The sequence below is a fragment of the Caenorhabditis remanei genome, chromosome V (genome assembly GCF_010183535.1).
Source record: "Caenorhabditis remanei strain PX506 chromosome V, whole genome shotgun sequence".
NCBI classification, from domain to species: domain Eukaryota; kingdom Metazoa; phylum Nematoda; class Chromadorea; order Rhabditida; family Rhabditidae; genus Caenorhabditis; species Caenorhabditis remanei.
In genome coordinates, this window is record NC_071332.1 from 8,752,409 (window position 1) to 8,779,666 (window position 27,258).

At 35.8% G+C, this 27,258-nt stretch overlaps 9 protein-coding genes across 9 annotated transcripts; 4 read left to right on the forward strand and 5 right to left on the reverse strand.

Moving 5' to 3' along the window:
* Positions 1–2,216: 2,216 nt before the first annotated feature.
* On the forward strand, positions 2,217–3,009 carry GCK72_018293 (uncharacterized protein; the record flags this gene model as incomplete). Its single annotated transcript, XM_003114370.2, has 3 exons — positions 2,217–2,328; positions 2,418–2,744; positions 2,825–3,009. The coding sequence occupies 3 exons, from the start codon at positions 2,217–2,219 to the stop codon at positions 3,007–3,009; spliced, it is 624 nt and encodes a 207-aa protein (XP_003114418.2).
* Positions 3,010–4,553: 1,544 nt separating this feature from the next.
* On the forward strand, positions 4,554–4,926 carry GCK72_018294 (uncharacterized protein; the record flags this gene model as incomplete). The annotated part of the gene is made up of 2 exons (XM_003114290.2): positions 4,554–4,665; positions 4,718–4,926. 2 exons carry the CDS (start codon positions 4,554–4,556, stop codon positions 4,924–4,926), a joined length of 321 nt encoding a protein of 106 aa, XP_003114338.2.
* A 1,633-nt stretch (positions 4,927–6,559) lies between these two features.
* Positions 6,560–7,631, reverse strand: GCK72_018295 (uncharacterized protein; the record flags this gene model as incomplete). The annotated part of the gene is made up of 6 exons (XM_053732480.1): positions 6,560–6,709; positions 6,759–6,890; positions 6,936–7,059; positions 7,110–7,177; positions 7,224–7,478; positions 7,521–7,631. 6 exons carry the CDS (start codon positions 7,629–7,631, stop codon positions 6,560–6,562), a joined length of 840 nt encoding a protein of 279 aa, XP_053581393.1.
* An 864-nt stretch (positions 7,632–8,495) lies between these two features.
* GCK72_018296 (uncharacterized protein) lies at positions 8,496–9,568 on the reverse strand (the record flags this gene model as incomplete). The annotated part of the gene is made up of 6 exons (XM_003114521.2): positions 8,496–8,645; positions 8,696–8,951; positions 8,997–9,064; positions 9,112–9,234; positions 9,282–9,413; positions 9,464–9,568. 6 exons carry the CDS (start codon positions 9,566–9,568, stop codon positions 8,496–8,498), a joined length of 834 nt encoding a protein of 277 aa, XP_003114569.2.
* A 1,190-nt stretch (positions 9,569–10,758) lies between these two features.
* Positions 10,759–11,808, reverse strand: GCK72_018297 (uncharacterized protein; the record flags this gene model as incomplete). The annotated part of the gene is made up of 5 exons (XM_003114105.2): positions 10,759–10,908; positions 10,958–11,216; positions 11,260–11,327; positions 11,375–11,497; positions 11,572–11,808. 5 exons carry the CDS (start codon positions 11,806–11,808, stop codon positions 10,759–10,761), a joined length of 837 nt encoding a protein of 278 aa, XP_003114153.2.
* Positions 11,809–12,588: 780 nt separating this feature from the next.
* GCK72_018298 (uncharacterized protein) lies at positions 12,589–13,300 on the forward strand (the record flags this gene model as incomplete). The annotated part of the gene is made up of 5 exons (XM_003114077.2): positions 12,589–12,661; positions 12,708–12,845; positions 12,894–12,991; positions 13,039–13,117; positions 13,173–13,300. 5 exons carry the CDS (start codon positions 12,589–12,591, stop codon positions 13,298–13,300), a joined length of 516 nt encoding a protein of 171 aa, XP_003114125.2.
* Positions 13,301–13,490: 190 nt separating this feature from the next.
* On the reverse strand, positions 13,491–16,668 carry GCK72_018299 (uncharacterized protein; the record flags this gene model as incomplete). The annotated part of the gene is made up of 6 exons (XM_053732481.1): positions 13,491–13,679; positions 13,722–13,949; positions 13,998–14,084; positions 16,061–16,278; positions 16,322–16,552; positions 16,602–16,668. 6 exons carry the CDS (start codon positions 16,666–16,668, stop codon positions 13,491–13,493), a joined length of 1,020 nt encoding a protein of 339 aa, XP_053581394.1.
* Positions 16,669–24,626: 7,958 nt separating this feature from the next.
* On the forward strand, positions 24,627–26,379 carry GCK72_018300 (uncharacterized protein; the record flags this gene model as incomplete). The annotated part of the gene is made up of 8 exons (XM_003114014.2): positions 24,627–24,698; positions 24,748–24,858; positions 25,127–25,246; positions 25,327–25,454; positions 25,507–25,671; positions 25,722–25,948; positions 25,996–26,128; positions 26,181–26,379. The coding sequence occupies 8 exons, from the start codon at positions 24,627–24,629 to the stop codon at positions 26,377–26,379; spliced, it is 1,155 nt and encodes a 384-aa protein (XP_003114062.1).
* A 377-nt stretch (positions 26,380–26,756) lies between these two features.
* Positions 26,757–27,074, reverse strand: GCK72_018301 (uncharacterized protein; the record flags this gene model as incomplete). Its single annotated transcript, XM_003114255.2, has 2 exons — positions 26,757–26,842; positions 26,894–27,074. 2 exons carry the CDS (start codon positions 27,072–27,074, stop codon positions 26,757–26,759), a joined length of 267 nt encoding a protein of 88 aa, XP_003114303.2.
* Positions 27,075–27,258: the final 184 nt, after the last annotated feature.

Genomic DNA, 27,258 nt, shown 5'->3' on the forward strand with positions numbered 1-27,258 from the left:
AATGCACTACTTGAACTCATATTTGAAGGTATTTATAAAACATTTGCTGTTGCTTCCACAACTTTAAAGAATTTGTACAATTCAAATTAAAGCACGCTTAAGCAGTTGCACCCTGTTGTGCCCATAATTGCTGTATCCTCGTGATTTAATGCCAAGTGTTAAATAAGCGAGAAAAATTGATGAGTTAAATAATGAATCGAAGAAAACAAATAAGTTACATATTTTTATCAGATAAAAATCAGGTCTAAAACAGGTCGGTACACTCTTTGTCAGCAACATTTAGAATGAAAGTTCTGATGTAACGCTTCGACTTGAAACGAACAAACACTGGTTTCAACATTATATATCTTCTGTCTTCAAGAATTTTCCAAACGAAATCGTGGAACTTTTTAGTCTCTCCCTGCGATTCTTTGAAGTTGTCCTTGTGCATTTCTACATGCATTTGACATATTACGACTCCTCGCTTATCAAGTGCTCCATTATGGTGAATTTGATTCAGAATAGGGTACTCGTGTCCTTCAACATCCATCCAAAGGACATCGATTTTCTTTTTTTGAACTATTTCAGCAAAAAATACATCAGCACCAATAGTTTGAGTCACTTCTTCCCGATAACCTCCCTCTGAAAATCAATTTATGCAAAAAAGATGGTGGACTGAACAGACTTCTGTTAACTCTTGTGTTTTGCATTCCTTCGTGTCCACTGATGGCATATTCGAAATATTTTCCACCAAGATCTTTCTCAAATATGTTCTGATTGATATAAGAACTGGGATCTACTCCATAGAATTTGAATCTTGGATACATCTGGAATCAACATTTTATCCGATTGGCAAGTACGGTAAAACGGTATACCTCTTTCAATGCTAACTCTGCGCTTACATCTTGACCTATGCCGAATGTTACCATTGTGAGATCTTCGCTCTGAATTTTAAACTGTGTAACGCGATTACTAAACTCTCAACTACTTTTCTTGGATATGCCACATGTTTCACTTCATCTCGATTAACTGCAGCTCTCAGATCGATTCCTCTATAAGCCTCCAGATCATCGCATTCTTTTGTTAGATTGACAAATGAGAACCAGAGCTGAAAATATTATGAGGGAATATACTTCGAGAAAGTGCCTACCTCATCATAACTTCCGACCAATGGAGCTAACTTGGGTCTGACGCAATTATAGAATGCTTCAAAAAGAGGAGAAACAGATCCAGGTTCAATGTATGCTGGAAGTGGGAGAGCTACTTCTTCAACATAATCTCTATAAGTTTCCGCTTTCGATTCTTGGAAAAAAGGTACTGCGATTAAGAAGAAGCCAATAAGAATCAGGAGGCTAATAAAGTATTTTGTAGCTGGCCGTGAAGAGAGTCGAGAATCTCCATCAAGAAAGATATAGGGAGTTCTAGACATTTATATTTTCCAAGTCATTCTCAAAGAATTCATCTTTTATACTCATTTTTAAGCGATCTCGACTGCCTAAAACCGTATAAAAACCTCTAGCTGAAAAAATTTTGAATCCGGTCTTGATATTTATCGAAGGTTCGAATTCATTTTGTGGATGTTCCGAGAGAACGCACACTGTGAATTTAAAAGATGGATATAATCTAGATTGGGACCGAGAAAAAAGGAAATCCAATGGAATGAACCAGCTGCGAATGTTCAGGAAAATGCAGTCTTCTTTTCAATTCTGTTCAACAATTCCTGATTTTTCTGCCTTAATATCTATTGCTCGGCAAAAAGTGCAGTTTCAAGCCAGATGATTTAGACTCGAAACAATACATCTCTTCTAATCAGCGCTATCAATTTCTTTTTTAATGCCGAAAAACTCGATAATCCGTTGCGCAACCATCGGCATTTTCTGCCAAATCGTAACAGTACATGCAGTCACAAAACGAATCTTTGATCATATTTTTGATAGGAGGAACTAGACGAAAGGTACAGATCTCCTGTATCAGTATCTTATTAGCTGAATACGAATAAGAAAAAGCTGATATGATTACACAGTTTCAATGCGGCTTTTTTTCTCAATTCAAATGACATCCTGCGCCTCCCCGATGTGTCTTCTGTCTGATTTTTGGCTTTCAAAAAATGAGAATATACGGGTTGTGGGTTGGTACCGAAATGGATCTTGTATCTAGTTCATTTTTTCAAGGTTGAGAGACTAACAAATGGAGGTATAAAAGGGAGATAATTACAGTATGATTGTCATCGTTCGATCATGATCTCCCTCCAATCTATTATACTATTACTTGGGCTTATAGCTGTTGCATCGGCATGTGCTCCTCATATGCCTCAGAGAAGTCCTCAACGTGGATGGTGTAAATTCTACGGTTAGTATTTCTTTTCTGACTAAAAGAGTTCATGTTATATTTTTCTTGTTTTGAACTCCAAACTTTTTTCTTAATAATTCATTTTTCAGTCGATGGTTCTAGCGACTACAACAAAGCTCGTAAGAAGAGAGATTCTGATTCTGATTCTGGATCCGGATCTGGTTCATCTGAATCCGATGGAGGCAGTGGAGGAGGTGGTGGAAAGGGAGGAAGCGGAGGTGGAAAAGGAGGACACAAATACAACCGTTCCAAGAAGAAGTCCACTAAATGTTACGAATATGAAGATGGAAGCAAAGATGATGGAGCTGTTCTCAATAAGGGAGTCAAGTATACGGTTGTTATAACAAAAGGAGATACCATTGTCACCACAACGGCAAAACCAGTGGAGGTTCAACATGGATATTGTGTCTTCTACGGTAAGTGCCCAACGGCAAGCAGATTATGAGAAGAAACCTTCAGGAACAATGAGGCCTTTAAAATTGATAAAATATTTCAGTTGACGGAACTAGTGACGTCACAGCCAGCCGCAAGAAGAGAGCCGCATCAAAGAAGAAGTTCACCACTTCGAAGAAGAAGAAGGATGTCAAGTGCTACGAATACGAAGATGGAACCAAGGATGAGGGAGCAGTTCTCAACAAGGGAGTCAAGTACACTGTCACTATCACCAAGGAAGTGATCTGAGCATGTTTAGTTATTTTGTTTGTACATAGGAATTCAATATTTATTGTTTGATTTTTGTTTAGGATAAGTAATTGAATAAACTATTCAAAAATTGTAGAGCGTAAGAAAACAGTACACAAAATTCTGAGAGAAAATTCTTGTTGAAAATAAACCCCACTTGTCGGAACAACGTAGAATCATAAATAGCAGTTCTTTGGAATAGTGTCGGTTTGTAAAAACTGATGTTCTCCTAATTTTTTAATAATCGCTAACAAGATCTAGATGGAAATTGGAGATTCCTATCTTTTTGACGATCAAAAACCGCCGTGCTGTGACTGAAAAACGTTATCTGATGTAAAACAGATTCCAGTATGAACCTGGCCAGAGTTTATGCAAAATGACACAAAGTACTTCATCAACCTCATTGCCAGATTCCAGGTTACTGTAATTAGGCTTTTAAAATAAATAGTGATAAGATACAATTCCCTATAAACAGGAGTTCAGAATCTAATTAGTTTGTAGAATAGAATGAAACATAATATGGTCGGCAATGGAGCTTCAGCCGGTCGAAAACTTTTTGCACAACCGAGCGGAAGTCGAAATAGACCAAATGATACGGTTTACAATGTTCTAAGATTATTTTGTTGGTTGTTTCCTTCCATTTGATAATATTACTTCGATTTATTGAACACATTTCAAATTAATCAAAAAAGTTCTCTGGGTATCTCATCCAACCAAGACTTGATTGCATGAAACTGTATTCTTTAATCCTAGACCGGACTTCATAGAAACACACATGAACACTGAAAAAGAACAACAAAACACAATAAATTTCCTGTTCGTTTGTATCAGACTACAGTTAGACCGCAGCAAACAACCTTTTTGTGATACGTATTCCGAATGTGAAAGTTCAGAAAACTCACGGTGTAATCATATTGGTAAACCTCTTATATACGAAGACATTACAACCAATTGAAGATGCAGACACTTTCATTTTCTCAAAGATATCTGTAACTGTTTAATCGTATGTATCTAATATCATCGATCATTGTGGTATTTGCTGTTTAAAAACGTGAAATGTTGTTACATTGGCTTACTTGCATGTTTATAACAACGTAAGCTTACACAGAGACTAGAGTGAATTCTTCAATGTCAAGTCTTTGATCATTTGATGCTTAGTGACGGCGTTGTCAGTCGTGCGACATTAGAAAAAACACTGCAGAAGAAACGAAACCAGACAGTCGTGTCGCCTATCATATCTGATTGCATTCAGAGTATTATTAACACTATCTTCTCTGTCACCAGACGCATGGGTTGATTGATTACACTGTTCCGCGCGGAAATGCCATCCGACGAAGCAGTCGTATACCGTGATCGTTGATTAATCTCAAAGTGGCAAAATGCTTTCAAGGTATCACCTTTTCGGGTTCTGGGTACGATTCGGTTGGAAAAACGATCTAGATCAGTTGAAGGTTAAAAAAGGTGGGAGGGATAAAGATGAGAGAAGTTAGAAAAAAATAGTATAAAAGCTTATGATGAGGTTGTAAAACCATCATTCACTGATCATGCTCTCCCTTCGTTCTCTCATCATTCTGTTCGGTCTTCTAGCGGTTGCCTTAGCATGTGCCCCTCATATGCCAAAGAGAGAGGTTCAACACGGATACTGCAAATTCTATGGTGGGTTTCTTGTAATTTCGTGTAGTTTTCTTATTTAAGTATGATTTTTCAGTGGACGGAAAGAGTGACACTGCCAGTTCCCGTAAGAAGAGAGATTCTGGATCAGGATCTGGATCTGGTGAAGGAGGCGGCAAGAAGTACAATCGCTCCAAGAAGAGAAAGGACGTTAAGTGCTACGAATACGAAGATGGAACCAAGGATGAGGGAGCAGTTCTTGACAAAGGAGTCACCTACGAAGTCACCATCACTAAGAAATCATAAGTTGACTTTTGTCTGAATCGTTGTTTGTATATATCGAATATTTATTTCTTGTTTTTATTTTATTTTTAGTCTGTATGAAAATGAATCTTGTTTTATCTCATATGTCAGAAGAAAGTAACCAGTCGATCCATTGTGAGAAAGTATCAGATAAGTTTGCTACAATTAAATGCGCATTATCGGATTATGACGGCTTGGGAGAAAGTTATACAAGTGAAAGTCATGTCGTCTGATTTGAGTAAGATCATCCATCAAGTTGATTAAACATTTTATGACAACAAGCTTAAGCAAAATTAAATATTTGATTAACTTGCTTCAGTTTGAACCTGATGATAACGAACCTTCAAAAAAGGTGATAGTCAGCTCATAATTTCAAGTTCAGCCAAATTTATACAGTCCTTGTCGTAAATATCTTCCGTCATTACAAGATGAAACTGAACTGCGAATCACCTGCCGAGCTAATAAGAAACAGACATTATTTAGACAAACAGCTCCTTTCAGCTTTTATGAAAAAGAAAAAGAACAAGTCGATTCATCCCGCCTTCCAGAAAAGTTGTGTTTTGTGTCTCTATCACAACTTGTTATTAGACATCCATCATTTTCTATCGGAACATCCAAAAAAGATAGTATAAAAAGCTTTGGTTTGTTTTGTTTTATTTCATCTTGTCATGACACCATTACGGTTTCTTATAATACTTTTGGGAGTTTGTGTCGTAGGTCTAATGGCATGCGCCCCTCAGATGCCGCAAAAACAGCACGGTTTCTGCAAATTCTACGGTGAGTTATCATTCTTGTCTCTGCTTTTTAATTGAGCAAGATTGGTTCAGTTGACGGATCGAGTGATACAAGTGGAAGAAAAAGAAGACAGGCCACAGCAACCGCCTCTGCATCAGGAACTCCATCAGGAACGGCTTCGGCAAGTCCAGGAACTGCTTCAGCATCCACTGGCAGTGGTACAGCTACTGCATCTGGAACACCATCCGGATCGGCAACTTCGAGTAGTTCAAGTAGCTCTACCAGTGGAGCTGCTGGAGCAAAAATGGGATCGAGTAAAGAAAAAAAGAATGGCAGTGGAGAAGGCAAGAGTGGTGGTGGAGGAGGCGGCGGAGCAGGGGGAAGTGGAAGCGCAAATGGGAAATTCAACAGATCAAAGAAGAAGAAGGATGTGAAGTGTTATGAATATGAAGATGGAACCAAGGACGATGGAGCCATGCTTAATAATGGAGTCACTTACAGTAAGTCTCTTAGATGAGATCACTAAATTAAATTGAAATTTCAGAAGTTACTGCTACCAAGTCATCTTAATCTACTGACTCCCTGGAAAAGTAAAAAGTACCTACTCGATGCCATGTCTTGGTTTTTAAATAATTTAACAGTGTTTGTTTTTGTCCCCGCTCTATTTTTCTGATTTTTAGGAACTTGATAATAAAGTATTGCTATTTTTACACATTTCAAATTTTTGATCAAGTTCAATCGAGTTCGATTTCACTAGACAAATTTTTGTAAACTCAACTTTTTTCATTCTGCATACTGATTAATTTTTAAACTTATAAGCAAGTATGTTTTTATTTTCAAATGGCTTACTGTAGATAGTAATTGAGATGCGGACGTGAATTCTTATAAGAAGTGATTATTACTATACAGTGAAGTCTTCTGGGTAGAGTTCTTCTATAATTCTGTCACAATACTCTCGAATCTTCGGATAATGACTGTCGATTATTCTCGAAAACTTGTTGGGGAATGGGTAATAAGCAGATGCAACTTCACCGAATACTGTGCAGTCAGCCTGGGAAATTTCGATTGGAATAACAGAACATTTGTTTTTTTTAACTCACTGATGTTACTTTGTCTCCAAACAAGAATTTCCCTTTGATTGAGTTCTGAATCGCTCGCAAATCTTTGTGACATAAAAGTTCTGCTTCATCTTCTGTGAAATTTCCAATACTTGCACCGACTCTTTCATGAACCTGAAAACATCAGAATTATTGAAATTGAATAAGTTTTCTAGTCACCTTTTTCATAAACAACTTTTTGACAATTGGCCGAAGAATGGTTTTCAAGAAGTTTGGACCGGGAATACCTCTTAACAATGCATCATACCATCTCTCTTCGGAAGCTTTGTATTTAATAATCAATCTGGAAAAGAAAAGGTATTTTTCGAATGGAAAGTTTTTCACTCTCCGCACCCCAATAAATGATTATCAGCTAAGCGGGTAATTGCAGTTGCTTGGGCTTCTTCTTCAGCAGAGAGATTCTGAATAGAATGATTTAGTTTCCTTTTTTCTATTATTTTAACCTACAGGAATCTGAAAATGTTGTCTAAGTCTCAATTCAATCAGATCAGAATCTGGAATGTGCTCTCCGTTGAGCTCAATGAATGGAAGAGTTCCATTTCTAGAACGCAAGTTTCCAGTTTCGATAATTTCGTGGGGAATCTTGAATGCTCTCAGAAAGGTTTCGATTTTCAAACAATATGATGAAAGGTTTGGAACAGTGTTGATTCGCGGAAACTGATAGAGATACACTACATCTTTTTTGAATTCTCTCTTGTGAATCTGAATTCTTTCTGTGGGAATTGTTGAAAGAGATACGATTACCTTCGGAGTTGGGTTTACACTCGGAGTCGTCAGGAATGTTGAGTAGATCCAATAAAGAATTTTCAGTACAAAAAGGGCAATGATGATTGAAGCAATAATTTCACAAATCATCGTCTCTGTAATACAGTTGGATTAGGAACAGAATACAGAGAAAAGAGTGTTGTTCAAACGGAATAAGTCGAAAGTATATATAGGAAGAACGTAATATGATCTCATTATGATGCAAGTTTATTCCCTCTACAAAGTCCACAATGTTTGTGTATCTCTTGAATATTTTTTGAGGACCCAGAGGATGTGAGAATAAACTGCAAAACAGCTAACCTAAGAAATACCAAAAAGAACAATATTCTCCCGTCTCAACCAGAGCAATTACTTACTGGTTTGACCTCGGATTGTGTTGGATTACGTCCTCTTTTCCCTCTTTGCCATCTTGATCAATTTTGTGTCGGACACATTTCTTCACCCCTGCGTCTCTTCACACTCTGCCCGACATGTGGGAGAGAATTGAGACAACACTAGATATAATAGGTACATCTGAACACAATGGAATAATTCAAAGATGATTTTTTATGATGAAAAAGAAAAACACATTTTTCCTACAAGATAAAATAAAAGTGCTAAACTAATTCACACTGACAAGACAGCACAGTAATATCAATCAGCTGTTGGATTTCACTGAACTCGACCGACTGTTATTCTTTCATATTCAATTTTGTACTCAAAAGATAGTTTGGAATTTCCGAAGTGTTACCGATTTCTGGTAGATTTTTTGGTTTATCAGTTTCATGTGAACCACATTCAGAGTATTCGGGTACTTTTTGACATGTTCTCTGTCTTTTTTTGACTTAAGGATGAATACACATAATGTTTTTTGAAAGATCGGATTATTAAAATAATTGAAAATTGAAGAAAACATATTTTACTGAATGGCAAACACGAGACTAGAAAATTGAAAAGAAGGGGAATGTAAGGGATTTAGATGGTGAAGTCGTTTGCATACACTTCCTTTCTGATACGTTCACAGTACTCGAGAACCTTCGGGAAGTCTTTTTCAAGGACATCACAGATATGGTTGCGGAATGGATAGTAGACTGAAGCAAGTTGTCCGAATACAGTAGCGTCAACCTGAAAATGTGAGCTATCAGTGAGACGAACTCGAATTTTTGAAAACGAACCGGCGTGATTTTGTCTCCGAACAGGAATTTCCCCTTAATAGAATCCTGAATAACTTTGAGGTCTCTGTGAAGGAGTTCATCAAGTTCCTGTGGTTCGAAATCTCCAATTGCTGCAGTAGAACGGCTATACAACTTTCTTCCGAAAACTGCCCTAACAAGTGGAACGAGAAGAGAGGCAAGAGCACTTGGCATGTTGAGAAGACCAATGATAGTCTCGTAGAATGCATCGACAGAAGACTTGTAACGGATAAGAATGCTGAAAAGCTGTGTTCTGAACCTATACAGAAAATAAGTGACTCACTAGAAGAGATGGTTATCAGCCATTCTGCTCAAAGCAACGGATTGAGCTTCTTGTTCAGTTGGGAGAGACTGAAATAAGTTCATCTTGATATACGTTTCATGAAATTCTCACTCACTGGAATCTTGAAATGTTGTCTCAGACGAATCTCAATCAAATCAGAATCAGCGATGTGTTCTCCGTTGAGCTCGATGAATGGAAGAGTTCCGTTTCTTGAACGACCCATTGAGGTTTCAACAATCTGAAACGCTCCGAATAAAACAAACATGAAAAATTATTTTAATTAACCTCGTATGGAATGTTGTAAACTCTGCAAAGAACTTCGAGCTTCATACAGAAAGGAGAGAGATTCGGACAGTTTCTGAGTCTTTTGAATTGGTAGAGATATACAGTATCTTTCTTGTAATCAGTCTTGTTAATCTAAAAATATAAAATTAGGATTTTTTAGAGTTTAGAATTCTTAAACATACAGCTGGTTTCGACGCAATTGCAGGTGGTGTGAAGAACTTCTTGTAGAGGAAGAAAGCGATTGCTCCAACCACCAATGCGATTGTAACAGGACAACAGCACACCATTCTGAAATTTCAGATGAATGAGGTGAACGAATCTGCCGAGGGAGAAAACATGAGAACATGGTTATTGAGTTAAACGGAAAATTATATTAAACACTTGGCTGGAAATCAAATAATTCATTTTTACAGCTCTTTAACGGAATTTAGACATTGTTGAACATTGATCAAATAATGATAAAACAGTATCTGCCCAAATAAGTAATGAGTCTTTTGATCACTTTCAGCAATTTGAGAAAAATATTCTGAGGAATAATCGAAAGATTCGGAAAAGAAGAAAATTGTAAGTCTAGAATTTATTTTGCTGAAGCACAAAACAAATAGAAAAATTCATCAAATCTTTTCTTCAAACACGTTGTAATTGATTTCCTAACTTTTTTCTGCCAAAACTCTCAAAACAAAAATTCATTAATATTGTTTGAGCGCACAAGCCAGGCTATTTATACTGCTATTTTGCAGTGACGGGGGTAGAGTCTAGCCAGTGAACATGTGTGTTCGAGAGGTGATAGAGATGGAGACAACATTGTGTGCGTTTGTGTCCGAATGCTGTAGAGAGTGACCTAGAAGAAAAAGATTTTTCTCGAATATGTAACATTTGGAGCGGTGGACATTGAGGATGTGGATGCAAGAATCCTATTTATAATCACTCGAGCTAATAATTCTTATTTTTCCATGAAAAGAGTAGTTCACAAAAACTGTTAGATAGAAATAGAAGGATTATAGAAAAAACTCTCAACACAACTTTTGTGTTTTCTAGCGGAGTTTGTGATGTGTTCGACTGTCTCGAAGTTTTATTGATAGTTCGGGTTTTCAAAAAACGTTTTCAAACTAAGTAGTGATGTATGTGATAGAACTATGTTAATAAAAAAGGGCCGAAATACTTTTTGTTTGTATTTTTATGAATAGATGTCATTCTGTCGAAGCACATGAGTATTTAAGTTCGGGATTGTCAAAAAAAACTAAAGAAATAAGTCTGATTTCTTGATCTCCTTTTTTCTCTATTCCATCAATTTTCTGTGTTTATCAGTGGTGTACTCTCTTGATGAAACTTTGATGTTTGACTTTTCCCGTACTGTCGAAAACTCAATGTTTTCACTTTGATATTTTCCTTTTTTATCAGTTTCCATTTGGCATATCGTATCAAAAGGGAAATAAATTGTAAACAATATTTATTCAAATCAGAAATGAATAAGTTATTAGATAGTGAAATCATCTGGGTAGATCTCCTGGCGGATTCGCTCGCAATACTCCAGAACTTTAGGGAAATCTTTCTCGAGGACGTTATTGATTTTACAACGGAATGGATAGATCACGGAAGCGATCTGACCGAATACAGCTGCATCTGCCTGAAAATGAGTTTTTTTTAGATAATTCCGAAAAGGAAAATAAACGCACGGCTGTAACTTTGTCTCCGAATAAGAACTTCTGATCTCCCAAGTAATCTTGAATAGTCTGAAGATCTCTGTGTAGAATTTCATCCATCTCCTCTTGTTCGAAGTTTCCGATTGCCATTGTTGATTTCTTATAGACCTTTCTTCCAAACACTCCACGGATAAGTGGTAACACCACTGGGACAAGGAAGTTTGGAATTTTGATCAGTTTGACAAGAACCATATAGAATTCATCTCCCTGGATCTTGTAACGGATGAGAAGACTGAAAAATTAATGTTTTGGAGCGAAGTGGAATGACAGCTTACTTGAAAAGATGGTTATCAGCGAGTCTGGTGATGGCAACTGATTGGGCTTCTTGAAGGGCAGGCAGGGACTAAAAACAAGATAATTACTTTGCACGTTTCGAAAAAATCAACTAACTGGAACATTGAAATGTTTGCGAAGGCGAGTTTCTATGAGATCGGTGTCAGCAATATGTTCTCCGTTGAGCTCAATGAATGGGAGTGATCCGTTTCTAGACCAACGACGCTTCTCATCACAAACCTGAATCATTTTCATACTTTTTCAGTTGAGTAATTAAGTGTAACTCAAAAAATTATTTGTGGAATGATGCATACCTCATATGGAATCTTGTACGCTCTGCAGAACACTTCAACCTTCATACAGAACGGTGAGAGATTTGGACACTTTCTTGTTCTCTTGAATTGATACAAATAGACAACATCTTTTTTATAATCCTTCTTGTAGGCCTCTGGTTTTGGTCTAATTGTGGGGACTTTGAAAATCTTTTTGTAGATGAAATATCCGACTACTCCAACGACGAGAGCAGTAGTCACCGGACAACAGCACACCATTCTCGCTAGAAATCTTAAAAATTTCAGCGCTCTGAATAATTTGAAAAGAAAAAATGACAACATGGAAAGGAGTGAAACTTATTGGTCGATTGACTGATAAATATTTTGTTTATATACGAGAGACCGAGAAGACAAACATCTAATGTTTCGCAATACGCAAGACTGACAAAAATACGTAGACTTAGTTTTGTGACTAGATGTGTTTAGTGTCGAGGAAAATGATGCAAATCTCCAGAAATTCTAATTCTGGAAAAAGTTAAAAATGAATCGGAGAATGAAATCATCGAAGGAAACGTTTTTCATGCTGTAGTTTCCTTATGAAGATACTTTTGAGAATTCTCATTCGTGGCTTTACCTCATAACAAACAACGAGAGGGAACTTCGTCTATCAATTTCTTTTGAAAGTTCGTCTATCAATTTCATTTGAATCTTTCTTGTTCAGATCTCTAACCATTTCGACAACACACAGTCAAACAATCTGCAACGTGGATCATGATCTGCATCTAAAAAAATCGCATGAATTATTCAATAATTTTCGAAACCCACACAAACTGAATTGTTTTATTTCAGGAAAATATAGAGCTAAAAGAATGCAAATCCGCTTGCTGTATTTGATCAGCAGGGAATAATTGAGATCGCATTCCGCGGCAAAACTTTTGAAAACTATATAATGAAGAAGGATCAATGAGAATATAAGTAGGTTTGAGTTTTCAGTTATAACCTGTTCGGTGATCATCATTTCAAAAAAGCGTCAATTTCAACATTTTCAGGTAACAAAAAATGCTGTTCATCATCCTGGTTTCCGCTTTGTTTGTTGCCACTTCAGCCCAAACCTGTGGCAACAGTCAAGGACGTATGTACCTCTTGTATATCTTGAAATTGGAAGTACTTTTTTCCAGCATGTCTCAAAATGACTGTCAACACAATTGACATCTACATGTGTCCAGAAGGAATGGCCTGCTTGACTAACTCGACATGCTGCGAGTATGCCGATATTCAAGTCTCAACTACAACCACAACCGCTGCCAGTACCACTAGTAAGTTATTTTGTCTATCTTGCAAATTTCATAATTAAATTCTTTCAGCTTGCTCCGATAAGGTCAACCCATCCACTGGAGTTTCGGATTGCCCCAAAAGCGCATATCTCTGTAATGATTCCACCTATTACGCCTTGATGACTGAGGTAAACAAAATAAATATTAGGATATCAACTGAAGAATTGATTTTCAGCAATGTCCAAAGACCTGTAACCGGTGCAGTGGAGGAAGCAACAACAACAACAGCAGCAACAATGGAGGATCTTCTTCAAGTGAGTTATTTCAAGAATATGTTTATTTTAAGATACCAATGAGGCTACTTTTCAGGCTGTGTCGACAAAGTCAACCCATCGACCGGAGTTTCTGAATGTGCATCCAAGGCATACTTGTGCACCAACTCTATCTACTTGAGTTTGATGAAAGACCAGTGCCCAAAGACTTGTGGATTCTGTTAATTCTTTGTCTACAAGCTATCTGATGAACAGCTATTTCAATTTTTTCACCGATATTCATTCCGAAAAATGAAGCATTTTAGTCTAGTAATCAAGTGAAGAAAATATTTTAAGTTCTTATCACGTTTCCTTTATTTCTTCACCGATTCCTTTGATTTTGAGCTTTTTGTTTTGATGGATGACTGAAAACTTGTTACGTTTTCATTAGTTGATAATCATAACTTACAACCGCTGGAGAGACAGGACTCTGCTTTTTCTTACTACTGGTGTCTGAAGATTTCTTCGTTTTTCTGAGTGCCCACAGTCGCTGATCGGCCACAAAAGTCTCAATCGAGTGTCTCCAGTCACGAATGTATTTGGCACGAGCACGTCTTCTATCCAACTGTAACAAAGTTAATTTGAACTAAAGAGCAGAAGATCTCACCTCAAATTGCGAATAGATAAGAGGAGAAACAAGAGCGAAGATGACAGAAAAGGCTGTCCCAATGCAAGAATATATCAGAATTCTAGTAGGATACACCTGCTTCAAACGATTCTCGCATCCTTTGTTATGAGTATCTCCACAAGTTGAATTTTTGAAAAGGGAGTTGTGAGGACATCGAATATCAAGTTTAGATGTGAATGGAATTGTCTCAGTGGAAGCGGTGGTTTCCTATAAAATTAAATGCTTAAAAAATGAACTTAAGATCTAGAAGTTTACATTATCAAAACCGTAATCAATTCCTCCATTCAATCCACAACAGCAATATCTTCTCTGAATATGATCGACGACATCAAAATGCTTCATCTAAAAAATTATATGGTTCTATTAAGAGACAATGTCAGTATTTCTCGAACTGCCCATAGAACACATCGGCCAAACGCGATTAGCCCATTTGGTTTTTTGATATTATGGGTCCATATGATGACCTTATGAAAAAACCGTACAGCTTTTTAGGCTCCGCCCCCTTTGACATATAGAAAAAAATCGGGGGAGTGAAAAAATTAATTTTTTCCCTTCAACTGATATCTGAAAAAAAAGTTCAGAAATGAGTTTTAGGCATGTTTTTGAACATTTTTTGTGTTGACAATTTTTGAAAAATCTTTTGGCATCAATCAGAAAAAAGGATTTTTGAAAAAAATGAACAGTTTTTTGCATACCCCCAACATTTTTTTCATTAGGTTAAAAAAGTTTTTTATTGCAGTTTGATTGTCTTTAGACCGTCCAACTTTGTGCCGATTTTTATCCCAAAATTCCGCGACCTTTTTTTTCTATAAGCAAAAATGTGTGTTTTTTCACGAAATTTTCACGTACCCCCCTCCATGGTGAAAAAAGTGAAAGTCTCAAAATTTCAAGAAACTTTGTATATGAGTTCACCTAACAATAATTGATATGTTCACAAAGTATAAAAACATATAATGTTTTTTTTCTAAAGTTATGAGACCTCAAAAACGCAATATCACTATTTTCAGATGGATCTGTAAAAATCAGATATTTTTCAAATTTTCATCAATTTATTTGTTGGAATATTATTTGATTTTGCATTTTTCATAAGTTTTCATCAATTTTCTGAGAAAGAAAATTACCAGTCACGTTTTTCTCTGCTTGGTGATTTTTGAACTTTTTGATATTTCTGTATCCTATCAATGTGGAGATGCCTGGAGTGCCAAAGTCTAAATACACTTTTAAAAAAGTTCAGAACTAAAATATACTAGTGACAAAAATAAAAATATAGTCTAAAAACATCAGAAAACTACGTTGCAAAACAAGGAAGCATAATGACATTGCAACACTTTTTCACATTAATCACCGACTGTAAACTATTGAATTGTATGCTTATATCATTGCTATGTAATTTTTAATAGTAATGTCATTTTGCAATAATGTGGAGTCTTGAATTTAAACCATTTCACTGCCCAGAAAAAGTTCCCGTAGAAAGGATACAGAAATATTAAAAAGTTCAAAAATCATCGAGCAGAGAAAAACGTGACTGGTAATTTTCTTTCTCAGAAAATTAATGAAAACCTATGTAAAATGCAAAATCAAATAATATTGGAAGTAATAAATTGATGAAAGTTTGAAAAATATCTGATTTTTACAGATCCATCTGAAAATAGTGATAATGCGTTTTTGAGGTCTCATAACTTAAAAAAAAAATTATATGTTTTTATACTTTGTGAACATATCAATTATTGTTAGGTGAACTCATATACAAAGTTTCTTGAAATTTTGAGACTTTCACTTTTTTCACCATGGAGGGGGGTACGTGAAAATTTCGTGAAAAAACACACATTTTTGCTTATAGAAAAAAAAGGTCGCGGAATTTTGGGATAAAAATTGGCACAAAGTTGGATGGTCTAAAGACAATCAAACTGCAATAAAAAACTTTTTTAACCTAATGAAAAAAATGTTGGGGGTATGCAAAAAACTGTTCATTTTTTCTAAAAATCCTTTTTTTCTGATTGATGCCAAAAGATTTTTCAAAATTTGTCAACACAAAAAATGTTCAAAAACATGCCTAAAACTCATTTCTGAACTTTTTTTTCAGATATCAGTTGAAGGGAAAAAATTAATTTTTTCACTCCCCCGATTTTTTTCTATATGTCAAAGGGGGCGGAGCCTAAAAAGCTGTACGGTTTTTTCATAAGGTCATCATATGGACCCATAATATCAAAAAACCAAATGGGCTAATCGCGTTTGGCCGATGTGTTCTATGGGCTGTTGGCTTTTGATTGATCACTAGAGAAAGTGTCTCTTAAATTGTATGATCCAATTCAACTCACCAGATCTGGATTGACTATTGGAAGTTTCGGGCCCGACACGGTATTATTTGGACTAGATTGATTTTTGACTCCTTTATTGGGTGGAGGTTTTGTAGAGGCCGTTTGTTGTGAGGCATTCAGATTGTACGTCTCGGCAAAATCAAAAACAGATTCAAAACTTTTTGTAACTTTTGAAGTCAGTTTCAGATCATGATCATCTTGAAATACCAAATAGACACCTGAACGTCGAGTAATAAACTTGAATAAACTTTTTAGACTGACCTGACAAAAAGAAAGGAACCACAAACATCAAGTTGATAACAAATGCAACAACGACATATGGCTTTCGAATTCTTGTGTGTCCAATAGCAAACAGAATTATATAAAGAGCAGACAAGAGCATCGATAATCCAGAAATTGCAGCGAGCATCATGTCGAAAAGATAGATGTCGTTTGTTCCGAAAAGTAGAGGATGATCATTGGAACTCAGCGATTCTATGCTTTCTTGGAGTACTGAAAAATCAACAATTGGCTGAAAACCTGTAGAATAAAAAAGAGAAACCTGTGAAGAGAATGCATAGCTTGATGAACAGAAAAACCAGCAGAACAGTACGGAATTTTACTTTCATGATGTACGTGCAATCAAAATAAACTTCTTCTTCGAAGGGTTTAAAATTTTTTTAAATGATTTACGATAAGCTGTAAGGTCACGTAACTGTTGAGGGGTCGGTGAAACTTTGGGGTGTCACAGTGAACTTTTTGGATCAGTGTCCTATTAGTTTTCAGACAAATCTAGAGATTTCTTGACTTGTAGACCAGTTTGAAACAGACCGATTCGGACCGGCTGACAATTATTTCAAAAATTTTAGGTAGTTCTTCACGTTTTTATTGTAAATCGTCGTTGCTGAAAGTAGAACAATTTTGTTCAAGGTACAGTTGGTCCTTTGTGGTTAATGCATTTTAGATTCTTTGATGATTTATCTTTTGATTTTCGTTATTATTTTCATTCTTCCATTGTTTCTTTTCCCTGAGGGTGTTCTTATTCTCTGAAATCTCTGAAGACTTCTCTTCACTTCGTCACCAAATAATCTTATTGCACTTCTTTCTATCTCGCATCAATGATTTAGGTCTCTCAATGCTTTCAGAGAGTATCCGAAAACTTGGTGGCGCGAGAATTACCGAAGACAGCTTTTTCCTTTTTTCTCACACAAAAACAATAGAAGAAAATGAAAAAAGAAAAGAGAGAAGCGGTTCGCGGAAGAGCTCCCCGGAGAGGAGCAGCTAATCATATTAATGCACCCTCTCACTACTTAGACGGGAAGTCCAACCAAGGTACCCACCTCGAAAATAAAAAGAAAGAAAATCATATTTAAAAATTCATAGTTTTTGGTTTGTATCTGATGTCATTTTTTGATAGATTCCTGATCAATGCTTTGTTATCCAGAATATTAAAAAACAGTAATATCGGAGTTGATTTCTACAAAACAACGGTTTTTCTGTTCCCCGAATTCAGAGGTACCAGTTTTATTTATTCTTTCTTTTGGTTATTTTGTCGTTTTTCAATTTCTTATTTCTTATTTCCGCCGGCTTGCCCTTTATGTTAAAATAGATTTTTATCTAACTTGATAACCAATATTGAAAGGATTTATAGTTTTTGATTCAATTTTAGTCGGTGTGCCCTTTAGGATGAAAAAGATTTTTATCAGCACTCAAAATAAATTTGAAATTGTTTGAAATGTCACCCGCGTAAATTATGAACAGAAGATAACGTTAGATTACGTCTATAAAATTTGAAGGTTTTTTTCCAGATTCGACTTCATTTTGAACGAAAATGTTCATGCTCTTGAAAGATCTGAAATTATGTTACACTTTGATGCTTTTTAATAACTGGCACATCCAATACAAAAACCAGGAAATCAAAAGTCACGTCTTCTGTTAAAAATTAACTTCCTTCCTAGTAAACACGCAAACATTTCAATATCTTCATTCAAAACTCTCGAATATAAAATGATTTGAATCAAAAAAGCATAACTTCATAGAGTCATTTCTTTCAACTTGACTTTTCACATCCGGTTTCTCTATTTCTTATTTTCTCAACGCTTTGTTCTTCAATTTCTTTCAAAAATCCATTAATCTTCCCTCTGTTTCCACTATTGCATTCCACCTCTTACAACAACAATTTTCGTTTGATTTCTCTCTTTTCAAGTGCAATTTAATGACAGATTTTTGATCCACGGGGTCACATATTTGAAACGTTCTCACTGAATTCTCTGGAAATGCTGTTTCTTTTTTAGAAGTTCGAAGAGTAAAATGTTCTTGCTACCGTATTGATGTCTAGCTCAATTAAGAAATCCTCCGTTGTCGTTTTTCCGGAAATATTCCAAAATAAGTAATAAAAGCGAGTGGAAGAACCGAAAACGTCTCCAATTTCATATTTTTATTGCTTCCTTCCCAATCATTTTTCCTCGAACTTTGGAAGTAGTTCGGTCAACAGGAACCTTTTACAATTTCTCTGAAATTTCAAGAAACCCAATTTTCGTTTTTTGTCTTCTCCTTCTGAAAGGAGTAAAAACAAACGGCTGCATTTTAATCCTCCACTATTCCACGTTCATAAACATTTCAGGAATGAGAAAACGACTAAAATGGTTTATGACTCGCCGGTCACAAAGTGGTTTTTTTGTTTTGTTAGCGAAAAAAACACTTGCTTTTCCGAGAAGTGGGTTTTCAGATGTATTTTAAAATTAGGGTGTTTGAGACACGTGGTTTCAAAATAAGGAACAAACTCAAGGACTGAAAATGAACTTGTTTTTTCAACAAAACTATGAAAGCATTAGTACATATAAGACTCATAAAACAGCACAGAATGCAATAGAAACGGTATTTTCTCAAATTGGTAGTTTAATGTGATCCGTTATCAATTTCAGAATTCAGTGATTATTTGGTAAATCTGTTCCAAACTGGATTTGAAGTACTCTGGCCATATTCAGTATTATCAGTTATTGTTTGATCTAAATGCAATAATTTCACCCCAGACAGACTCTTCTCTACCCATTTGCATAATTCCAAAAAGTTTTTTGTTCCAATCCGCTACTTTTGGACTCTCACTCATTTTCCTCTCATCAGATATTTCATTCTCCGTTTTTTCTCTCTCTTCCCTTACCAATCTCATACTTCCTTCCAAGTGACCGGCACGACCTCCACATTTTCCGCTTTACGAAAAAATCTGAAAGGAAACCTTTTCGGGAGGACACTATATCTCTTCTCTTCTTTCCGCTCCGTATCAATTTCTTCTTCAAAATTCTCGAAATGTTTGCCGTCGACACGTAGACGTATTCTTCTCTTCTTTTCTGGACTTGTCTTCTTTTATTTTCCTTATTCTAGTCTGAATCTGTTAATGAACGCTGTTTTTTTCTAGGTCTTCTTGAATATGCATGAATGCATCGCTCTTTTTTATGCGGGGGTCAGCATCCCACTCCAATAGTTTTTGGCCCGAGAAGATTTTCGGACTCTCATTAAAAATAGAATCTGAATTGAGGACATGAGAAGTTAGAAGCTGAATAGATAATCGCAAAGAGAATTATTGTAAAGCGAAACATTTTTTTGTGTATTCAACTTTGGAAAAACTGTAATTATTAGTTTTGGTTCTAACTAAAAACAGTTTTTGGTAAATTCACAAGAAGCAAGTTGTCTCTGAGGATCAGATTGTTCTAAACATTCCCGCATAAGGGATTTCATAGATCCAAGTATTCTTAAACTAAACTGAAGGAAATCATAACTCAAATTCTTGTTTTTTCTCCCCAGCCCCAGTACCAAGTAACAGTTTACAATAACAGCAACATCTGCTTTTACCTGTTTCTAAACACACCAGAGTCCATTCTTATTTCTTTAAAACCAGGCGTAAAATCTCCGGAAGCTCAAAAATCTCCAATGTCAATATTGAAGGAAACATGAGATTTTCCGGTCAATGTCTTAACAACTTAATCTTTTATTTTCCGTAAATAAGTCAAGAAATCCCGTCATCTCATGAAGCCTCTAATAATGGTCAGAATCGAGACCCTGAGCTTACTAAAAATGGTCTGAGCTGTGCGGGATTTCATAGCAAAATACAGATCATCTAAGAAGAGCTAGAGCTTATGATAATCTATTTTTTCTCTTCTTTGGAGTATTTGCTTCCATTATTTTTGTAAGACAAAATACTTGGGTGACACTTGAGACTTATTTTGGAAGTTATTGTTTTTTTCTTAGATGGGGATATCAGTTTCTTGCAAATTTCAGCTCCTCCGAGTCTTCAGAAATTACAGTATACTATAAATGTACTTATATTTACCTCTGAACTTTTGTCAAAATCATGGGAACAATTCAGTCGAAGAAAATTTGCTAGACTAATTCGAGAACTTATTCATCCCCCTTTGAACGAATTTTGACGCATTTTTTCCCTCGGGCAACGAATTCATAAAAATCCAGACTTCCCTGAAATCAGTGAATTTCTAACAGAGCTTCTGTGAGAATGAGATTCAAAACCCAATTCACAGCTTACACAAGTGCTCTTTTCTTTATGCAACGCAAAAGGGTAAATGAAAAATCGGTTGAAATGTGGGCAGTTTCCCGCCATTTCTCCTTCACAGAGACGAAGTCGAGAGCTTTTCGAACGAATGAGCTGTTTGTATGTGTGCTCTTTTTGCCTATTTTTACACAGCCTCTCCTCTCCAGAATCCGTTTTTCAATAGCTCATTTGATCCAGATTTTGTAGTTCACTTGACAGAAGTTTCTAGGTTTTTCTTCTGTGAAGGGGTATTTTATTCTTCACTCTTGGCCTGATCTCATCAAATGATTGTCTCAAAATAAAATGTCCCAATTTCCTCGAAAGTACAATTTCTGGTGGAGCAACACGGAGCATCTGACCCATTTCTTTCTGTCTTTTCACGTTCAAATTGCCGGTTGGCTCTCTTCTTTTTTCCAGTTCATTGCGAAAGATTGTTGAGATTTGTGGCAACTGCAGATCCCAATTTTGGGTCTTGTTCAAGGATTGGTTCATTTTTTGTACAAACACGTATCGTATTATATTAATGACTAATCTGTACCCAATCTAGACAACGAGAGACATCAATAAAGCTACAATATAGATTAATTTCGAAACATGTTTGGAAATCTCGATCGTTATCATACAGTTACTTCAACTTTAAATGAATATTTCGAAAAGTGGCGTCATTTGAATCTGATTGGTCGTTTTTTTTATTTTTTTATTTCATTTTTTCAGCCGAGAGCCAAAAATTAAAGCCTTCAAAAGGTTAGAAAACAAGCACTAGACGTTAGAGAATGCCATTTCTCGACTGATAGTTGACTGAAAGACATATCTATCGAATCTTCTCTGGAACTTGTATCATTTGAAAATTGGTCCCAGATAGATTCAATTTTTTCTATTTCTTCCTAAATATCACCATTGCGATCTATCGCGTCATGCTTCGTTCTCCTAGGTGAGAACTTTCTGAAGAGATATCTAATTTTCAGTCTAGCACACGTTTACTTTTGAATGATCGCTTATTCAAAAGTAACTATTTTCTTGATTATGACGTGTGTCCTTTCTGAAATATCATAATCATATGAATGTCTATAAATAATAGCGGATATGATTACTGTAAAAACAGAAAACATGTTTATCTTCTGACAAGAGGATAGTGCTCACAAATGCATGAACTTGAGTCTCAGAACATAGAAAAGAAGGAAGTTAGATTGTAAAACAGGAATAAGTCTTCATTTTGATTAATTAAACTTATTTTCTATAAACGATAGTTTTGACGAAATTTTCCTAAATTTCTACTCTATTAGTGTTGGACAAGTTCATCTAGATTCACTACTTCAAAATGTTTTCAATTCTCCGTTGAAAACAGGAAACCTTTCTCGGAAATTAGACGGTCTCACTGAGTTTTTCTTCTTCCTTTCCTCCGTTTTTCTCTTCTTCGACCTCTAGCTGAAACTCAAATTGACTTTATTTAGTTGTGTAGACACTTTTTCTGCAGAGGGGACGAATGAATTGAAGGGAAGTGATTTTGGAAAAGGGTGAATATATAATTAGCAGGAGTGACGTGCAACTCGATTTAGATAAACTGAAGAGATAGATAATGGGTGACTTCATTTGAACTGCGAAGGTTCGATTTCGGAGATTAGCATCTTTGAGTTTTCATTTTCTGAAAATCAGGTCTTGCTCTTTTTTGAACGTAATCTCAAATGAAAACATGAATCTCGTAGTTCTGTGTCTCTAGAACGGAAAATAGTGTGAACCTAATTAACTCGTCTGCCGAGTGATTCATTCTGAAAGTTTTTCTAGTTGTTGTATTCATTTAGTTCTGAAACAACATCATTAATTTGGTGCACCTCAAGATCTCTATTCTGTAATTTTAGAACAAATTGATATGACTAGAAACACTAGAATGACTAGAATGGTTCAGCTGTTCGTTGTCTTATATCGAAACTGTAATAAGATTTGGAAAGTGAGATTTGTCTCCTGATGAATACTCTTTGTGCTTCGAGAAATGATATTTGAAACAAACTTTTCCGAAAATACAAGCCCAAGGCGTCTCAAATTTCGACGGAAAACTCTTTTGACCAGAAGAAAAGTTCAATAAATCCTACTTCAGATATCATACGTTCTGCAACGGTCAGTTGACTGTTTTTCCCCTCGAGGAATGCTCGATTCTCAAGTTTCTTTCTCGAAACTGAAATCTGCAGACATCCTCAAACATCCTGGTTATTTTTTTCTTTTGATCATTTCTTATTTTCGTTGTAAACACAGAAAATTGAAATTAAAACCTCGAAAACGTTCCAAAAAACTTGCCCAGAGGGTATATTCACAGCAGAAACTTTTCTTATTTCTCTCCAAAATGTAAACAAAATCCTTCCCTATGAAAGTAATGGATACTCGTATTTCATGCTCCAACGAGAATCACACCACACTCGAATCATGTGTAGATCAAAACAGAAGATCTCTTCCTTATTCTTCGTGTTTTCCAAAAATAGTATTCAATTTTTTAGAATTTCTAGTGCAAACTTTTAAAGTCATTTGATAAGCAATCTATTTCGAATACTGAGTTGTTCGATTTTCGATTCGTGACATTTAAATTCATACATATAAACTCAAAAAAACCAACCGACATCATTATTATAATCCAGAGGAAGCCGTTGGTAAAGGATAACAATAGTAATTAGTTTGTGTGTATGTAGATGTTATACTTTGAGAAAAGAGATAAACTGATTCTGGTTATAAATCCACTCATGATAATCCTTCGTATTCTTTTTTTCCTTTTTATCTCCTCCCAACTCCTTACATTTCCCAGATAGCCATTCTTAAAGCAGCCGTTCTATAACTTTGAAAATGTCTAACATGTTCTTCATTTCTTATTTTTTCATATGTTTCCCAAATGTTCAGTTTTTTGAGATTTGTACCTTTACTGATCCACGTTCAACTTTTGATTTCCAAATTCTAAAAAACTCTGACGACATAACTTGAAAGTGCCTTTTTGACACTTTCCTCCTGCACATCAAGAGAATTCTTAATTGAAATTAGATACTTTTTCTTGACAACTCGTAGTGGACCGAGTAAAGAGAGGGAGTACTTCTTCTGACTTTTGAAAGGTTTATTTTTGTTTTCAAGTGTAGAGAAGCTTGAAGAAAACACACGTATTCTTGAACTATCCACCCACTAAAATTTCATGAATTTTTTGCAAACATGCACGTGTTCTGAAGTTATTTAAAGAATTCGCACATTCAAAAAGTAGATAACATGTGAAGTAACGGTATTATTTCTGTTTTCAACTGATGAGACATATCATTGATCATCTCTCAGATTTCAGTTATCGGATTTTGACATATCCGCCTTTCATGAAAATTGAAAAAAGAAAACAAGTCTTGTTCAAGGAAAAAGAGACTATCTGGAATACCATGATAGTTACATCCAATCTGGTAGTCGGTGAAACTTTTCCTCGAACATTCATACATTTCTATTGAGTGGTTCAATTCAGTTTTCAATTGAACGTCGCTGATCCAGTACTACCCAAAAAGTTGTACAAATTGTACTCAAAACAAAAAACACCTCTCTCTATCTACCACTCATCCCTAATTTCCTCGAACCCAACACAAATAAAATTTCCAAATAAAATCACTCATTTTCTCTTTCAGTTTTCTCCTCCGTCATTCTCATTGGGCGGCCAGCTGCAAATAGTCGCATTTCAATTATTTACTGCCACCCCTCTCATTACTTTTTTTCTCGAATCTCATGACTAACCTATCTGTCCGAAATGTATGTGTGTTAGTATATATCTGTCTAGTACACATTCCAATTTGCGTCAAACTTTGGCCGGAACAGATCGTAAAATGGTGGATTTGCCATCAGGGCACCCGGTTTTCCTTTCTTTTCTCTCATCGTCATTGACAAGAGAGCCTGGGCGGAGCTTCATCCAATTCTCACTCCCTCCCACTTTTCTATTTTTTTTTCATTTCCCATTCCATTTTTGTCGAATTGAATTGACTCTCTGGGTTTTCATAGTAGTGCATTATTTGATTCATTTGTTATATTTTCAGATCACTATTCCCAATGAACCTTACCGTACTTGCCGAGCTCATTGAGCTGCGAGCCAAAGCTGAAGCTGAATTGCTATGCGCTCACGTAAGCTCAATTCTGAAATTAGATTTATTAAAATGTTCTCGTATTACAGTATGAGACATATACACCTGTTCGATTTGTCCTAATCACGATTGCAACAGTTATAGCTTGTCTTGGCACGATGGGAAATATTTTATTGCTGATAGTATTTTCAGCCAAACAGGTAAGATTTCAAGATGATCTGCATTCAGAGTTGTTTTTTTTCTAAACTTTTGATATCTAATGCTTAGTTTCAAGAGATCAGCGTGTTTCCCAGAATTTCGAAAACCTAAACCTTCTGAACTTCGTGTCAGTTTGACAGCTTTCAACTCTTTTAAACTTCTTCCTCGTTTTTCGAAAGTCGTTTCCGCGCCATCAAGTACATTGCACTAAAAGTAGTTCAATCAATTTCAATTTTTTATTGAAAAGAGTGCAAATATTCGATTATTCAGATCTCCAACACTCCAGCCACTTTGTATCCATCTGTACTAGCATGTCTGGATTTTGCAATTTGCTTTGAATACATTCTTCTGTTCGGAGTGGACGCTTTAGTCAGCTACTTGAAAATTGAGGTGAGTTTTATTTTATAATATCTGAGTTTAGAGTATGATTGCTTGATGCAGGTTCTCTTCAATTTTTCTTCATTTTGCAGAGCTTATTCAAACTCTATTATGTCTACATCGTTCCTGCCTACGTGATGGCTCGAATCACTCAGCTGGCTATCCCTTATATGCTCATTTTCGCCACACTTGAACGCCTCTTCTGGACGTCTAAGAACAAGTAACCCTTCTGATTTTTGAGTGGTTTCAAAATAGAATTTTCTAAATTTCAGAAGCAATTTATTGAAAGCATTTCACTCATCTACTGGACGTCATATCACTGTTATAGTTTCGCTGGCGATGTGTATTTTATTGAGATCACCAAGTGCATTTGCAATTAAAGTCGATGATTATCCTAATTGTCCAGACTTTTTTAGAACTAAAACTACAAATCCAAGGTATTTGATTTAAAATGCGAATAGAATGTAATTTTAATTGAGTTTTACAGAGAATGGGCTCAAGAAAGTGGACTATATCACTTCTTCGATTTCCAAGTAATGACCATTGCTCAAACTCTTGTTCCATTTGTTCTGCTAGTGGGTCTCAATTTGATTATTGTGAGAAGAATGTGCTCGGATAGTGTGCAAAAAGAGAAGCAACAAGAACCAGCGGAAGTTCATTTCCAAGAGGAAAGACTTTTGACCCAAATCACTCCAGTTCATAAGTCTTCGACATGTAAGAAAAAGAAGGGAATCGGCAATTGAAAATGGTAATTTTTTCAGCAATGGGTCTCTCATTTCCTCCGCTCAAAAGTATGTCTCCAGCAGTACGAAGTGCTGTTTTCACAATGGCAGCTATCGTAACTTCATATCTTATCTCAAATATTCTCCATCTCAGTCTAACTGTTTTAGAAAGGTAAACAGTTTCTGAACATTCATCAATTTTTTTTAACTTTGTATGATTTCAGATCTGGACATGCAATTCTAAAATCAGAAGAGGATCCTCTGATGTCTTCAACATTTCACACATTCTTCTCTGACTTGGTCTCTTTCGTATACATGTTCACTTCAGCCATTCGAATTGTCATTTACTACACTTGCAATCCCAAAATACGAGGAGATCTTATTGACTTTTTCGCTAATCGAAAGAACGCTGTCTATCTATAATTTTATTTTTCTTTTTCTTTTCTATCTTCCAACCAGTTCTTATTTATTCGGGTTGCTATCATGTTAACGTTTTATTCATTCATACGATTTCATTGGCATTTTTGTTGTGCGCGGTATCTATACGTATAAATTTTTCTGAATTTGATTGAAATCGAGTATTGGAAACAACTTATCTGAAACTTGGGAACTAGGATAAGTCAGAAATAAACTTGTAACTCGTGGTGTCGGGGCGGTTTATACCATAAACTAACTGTCCTAAGCTTAAAGACAAGAAATCTTCTTGAGGGAGCAAATAACACTGTCACATTGGTTTTATTAATAATTTCAATATAGACTCATAAACAATATCATAAGTAAAGACCAACAAATATTTGTTATTAAACCATAACCTCTATTTGAATTACTTTTCCAACTAACGCCTCCTCCTCGCTGATGGAAGAAACTGTCTCGTTCATTGTTGCATCTGGAAAAAACAACTCGATAGCGAGATATTCCCAATTCAGTAGAAACTGACCTATCCTGACTGCAAGTTCTGCATTCCGTATTTGGTCCCACATCTGGAAGTGTTGCACATGGATAATCAGCACATCCACGACGGTATGCACGTCCTTCTGAAGAAAAACGATAGCAGAATTGAGTAGAAGGAGGACAACTTTCTTCAATCCAACGGTCTTTGTCATAGCACGTAGAACCATCGCATGTTTCACATATAAGGGTTGTTATCGTGCCTAGAATAGAATATTCATTTGAGTCTCGAAGTTGGAAAAATATTCACACTTTACCTTACGCTAATATTTAAAATACTTGGATAAACTACTCACCGAAACATAGAATTAAGCATAGAACAATTTGCTTATGCATGTTTTCACAATAGTTTAT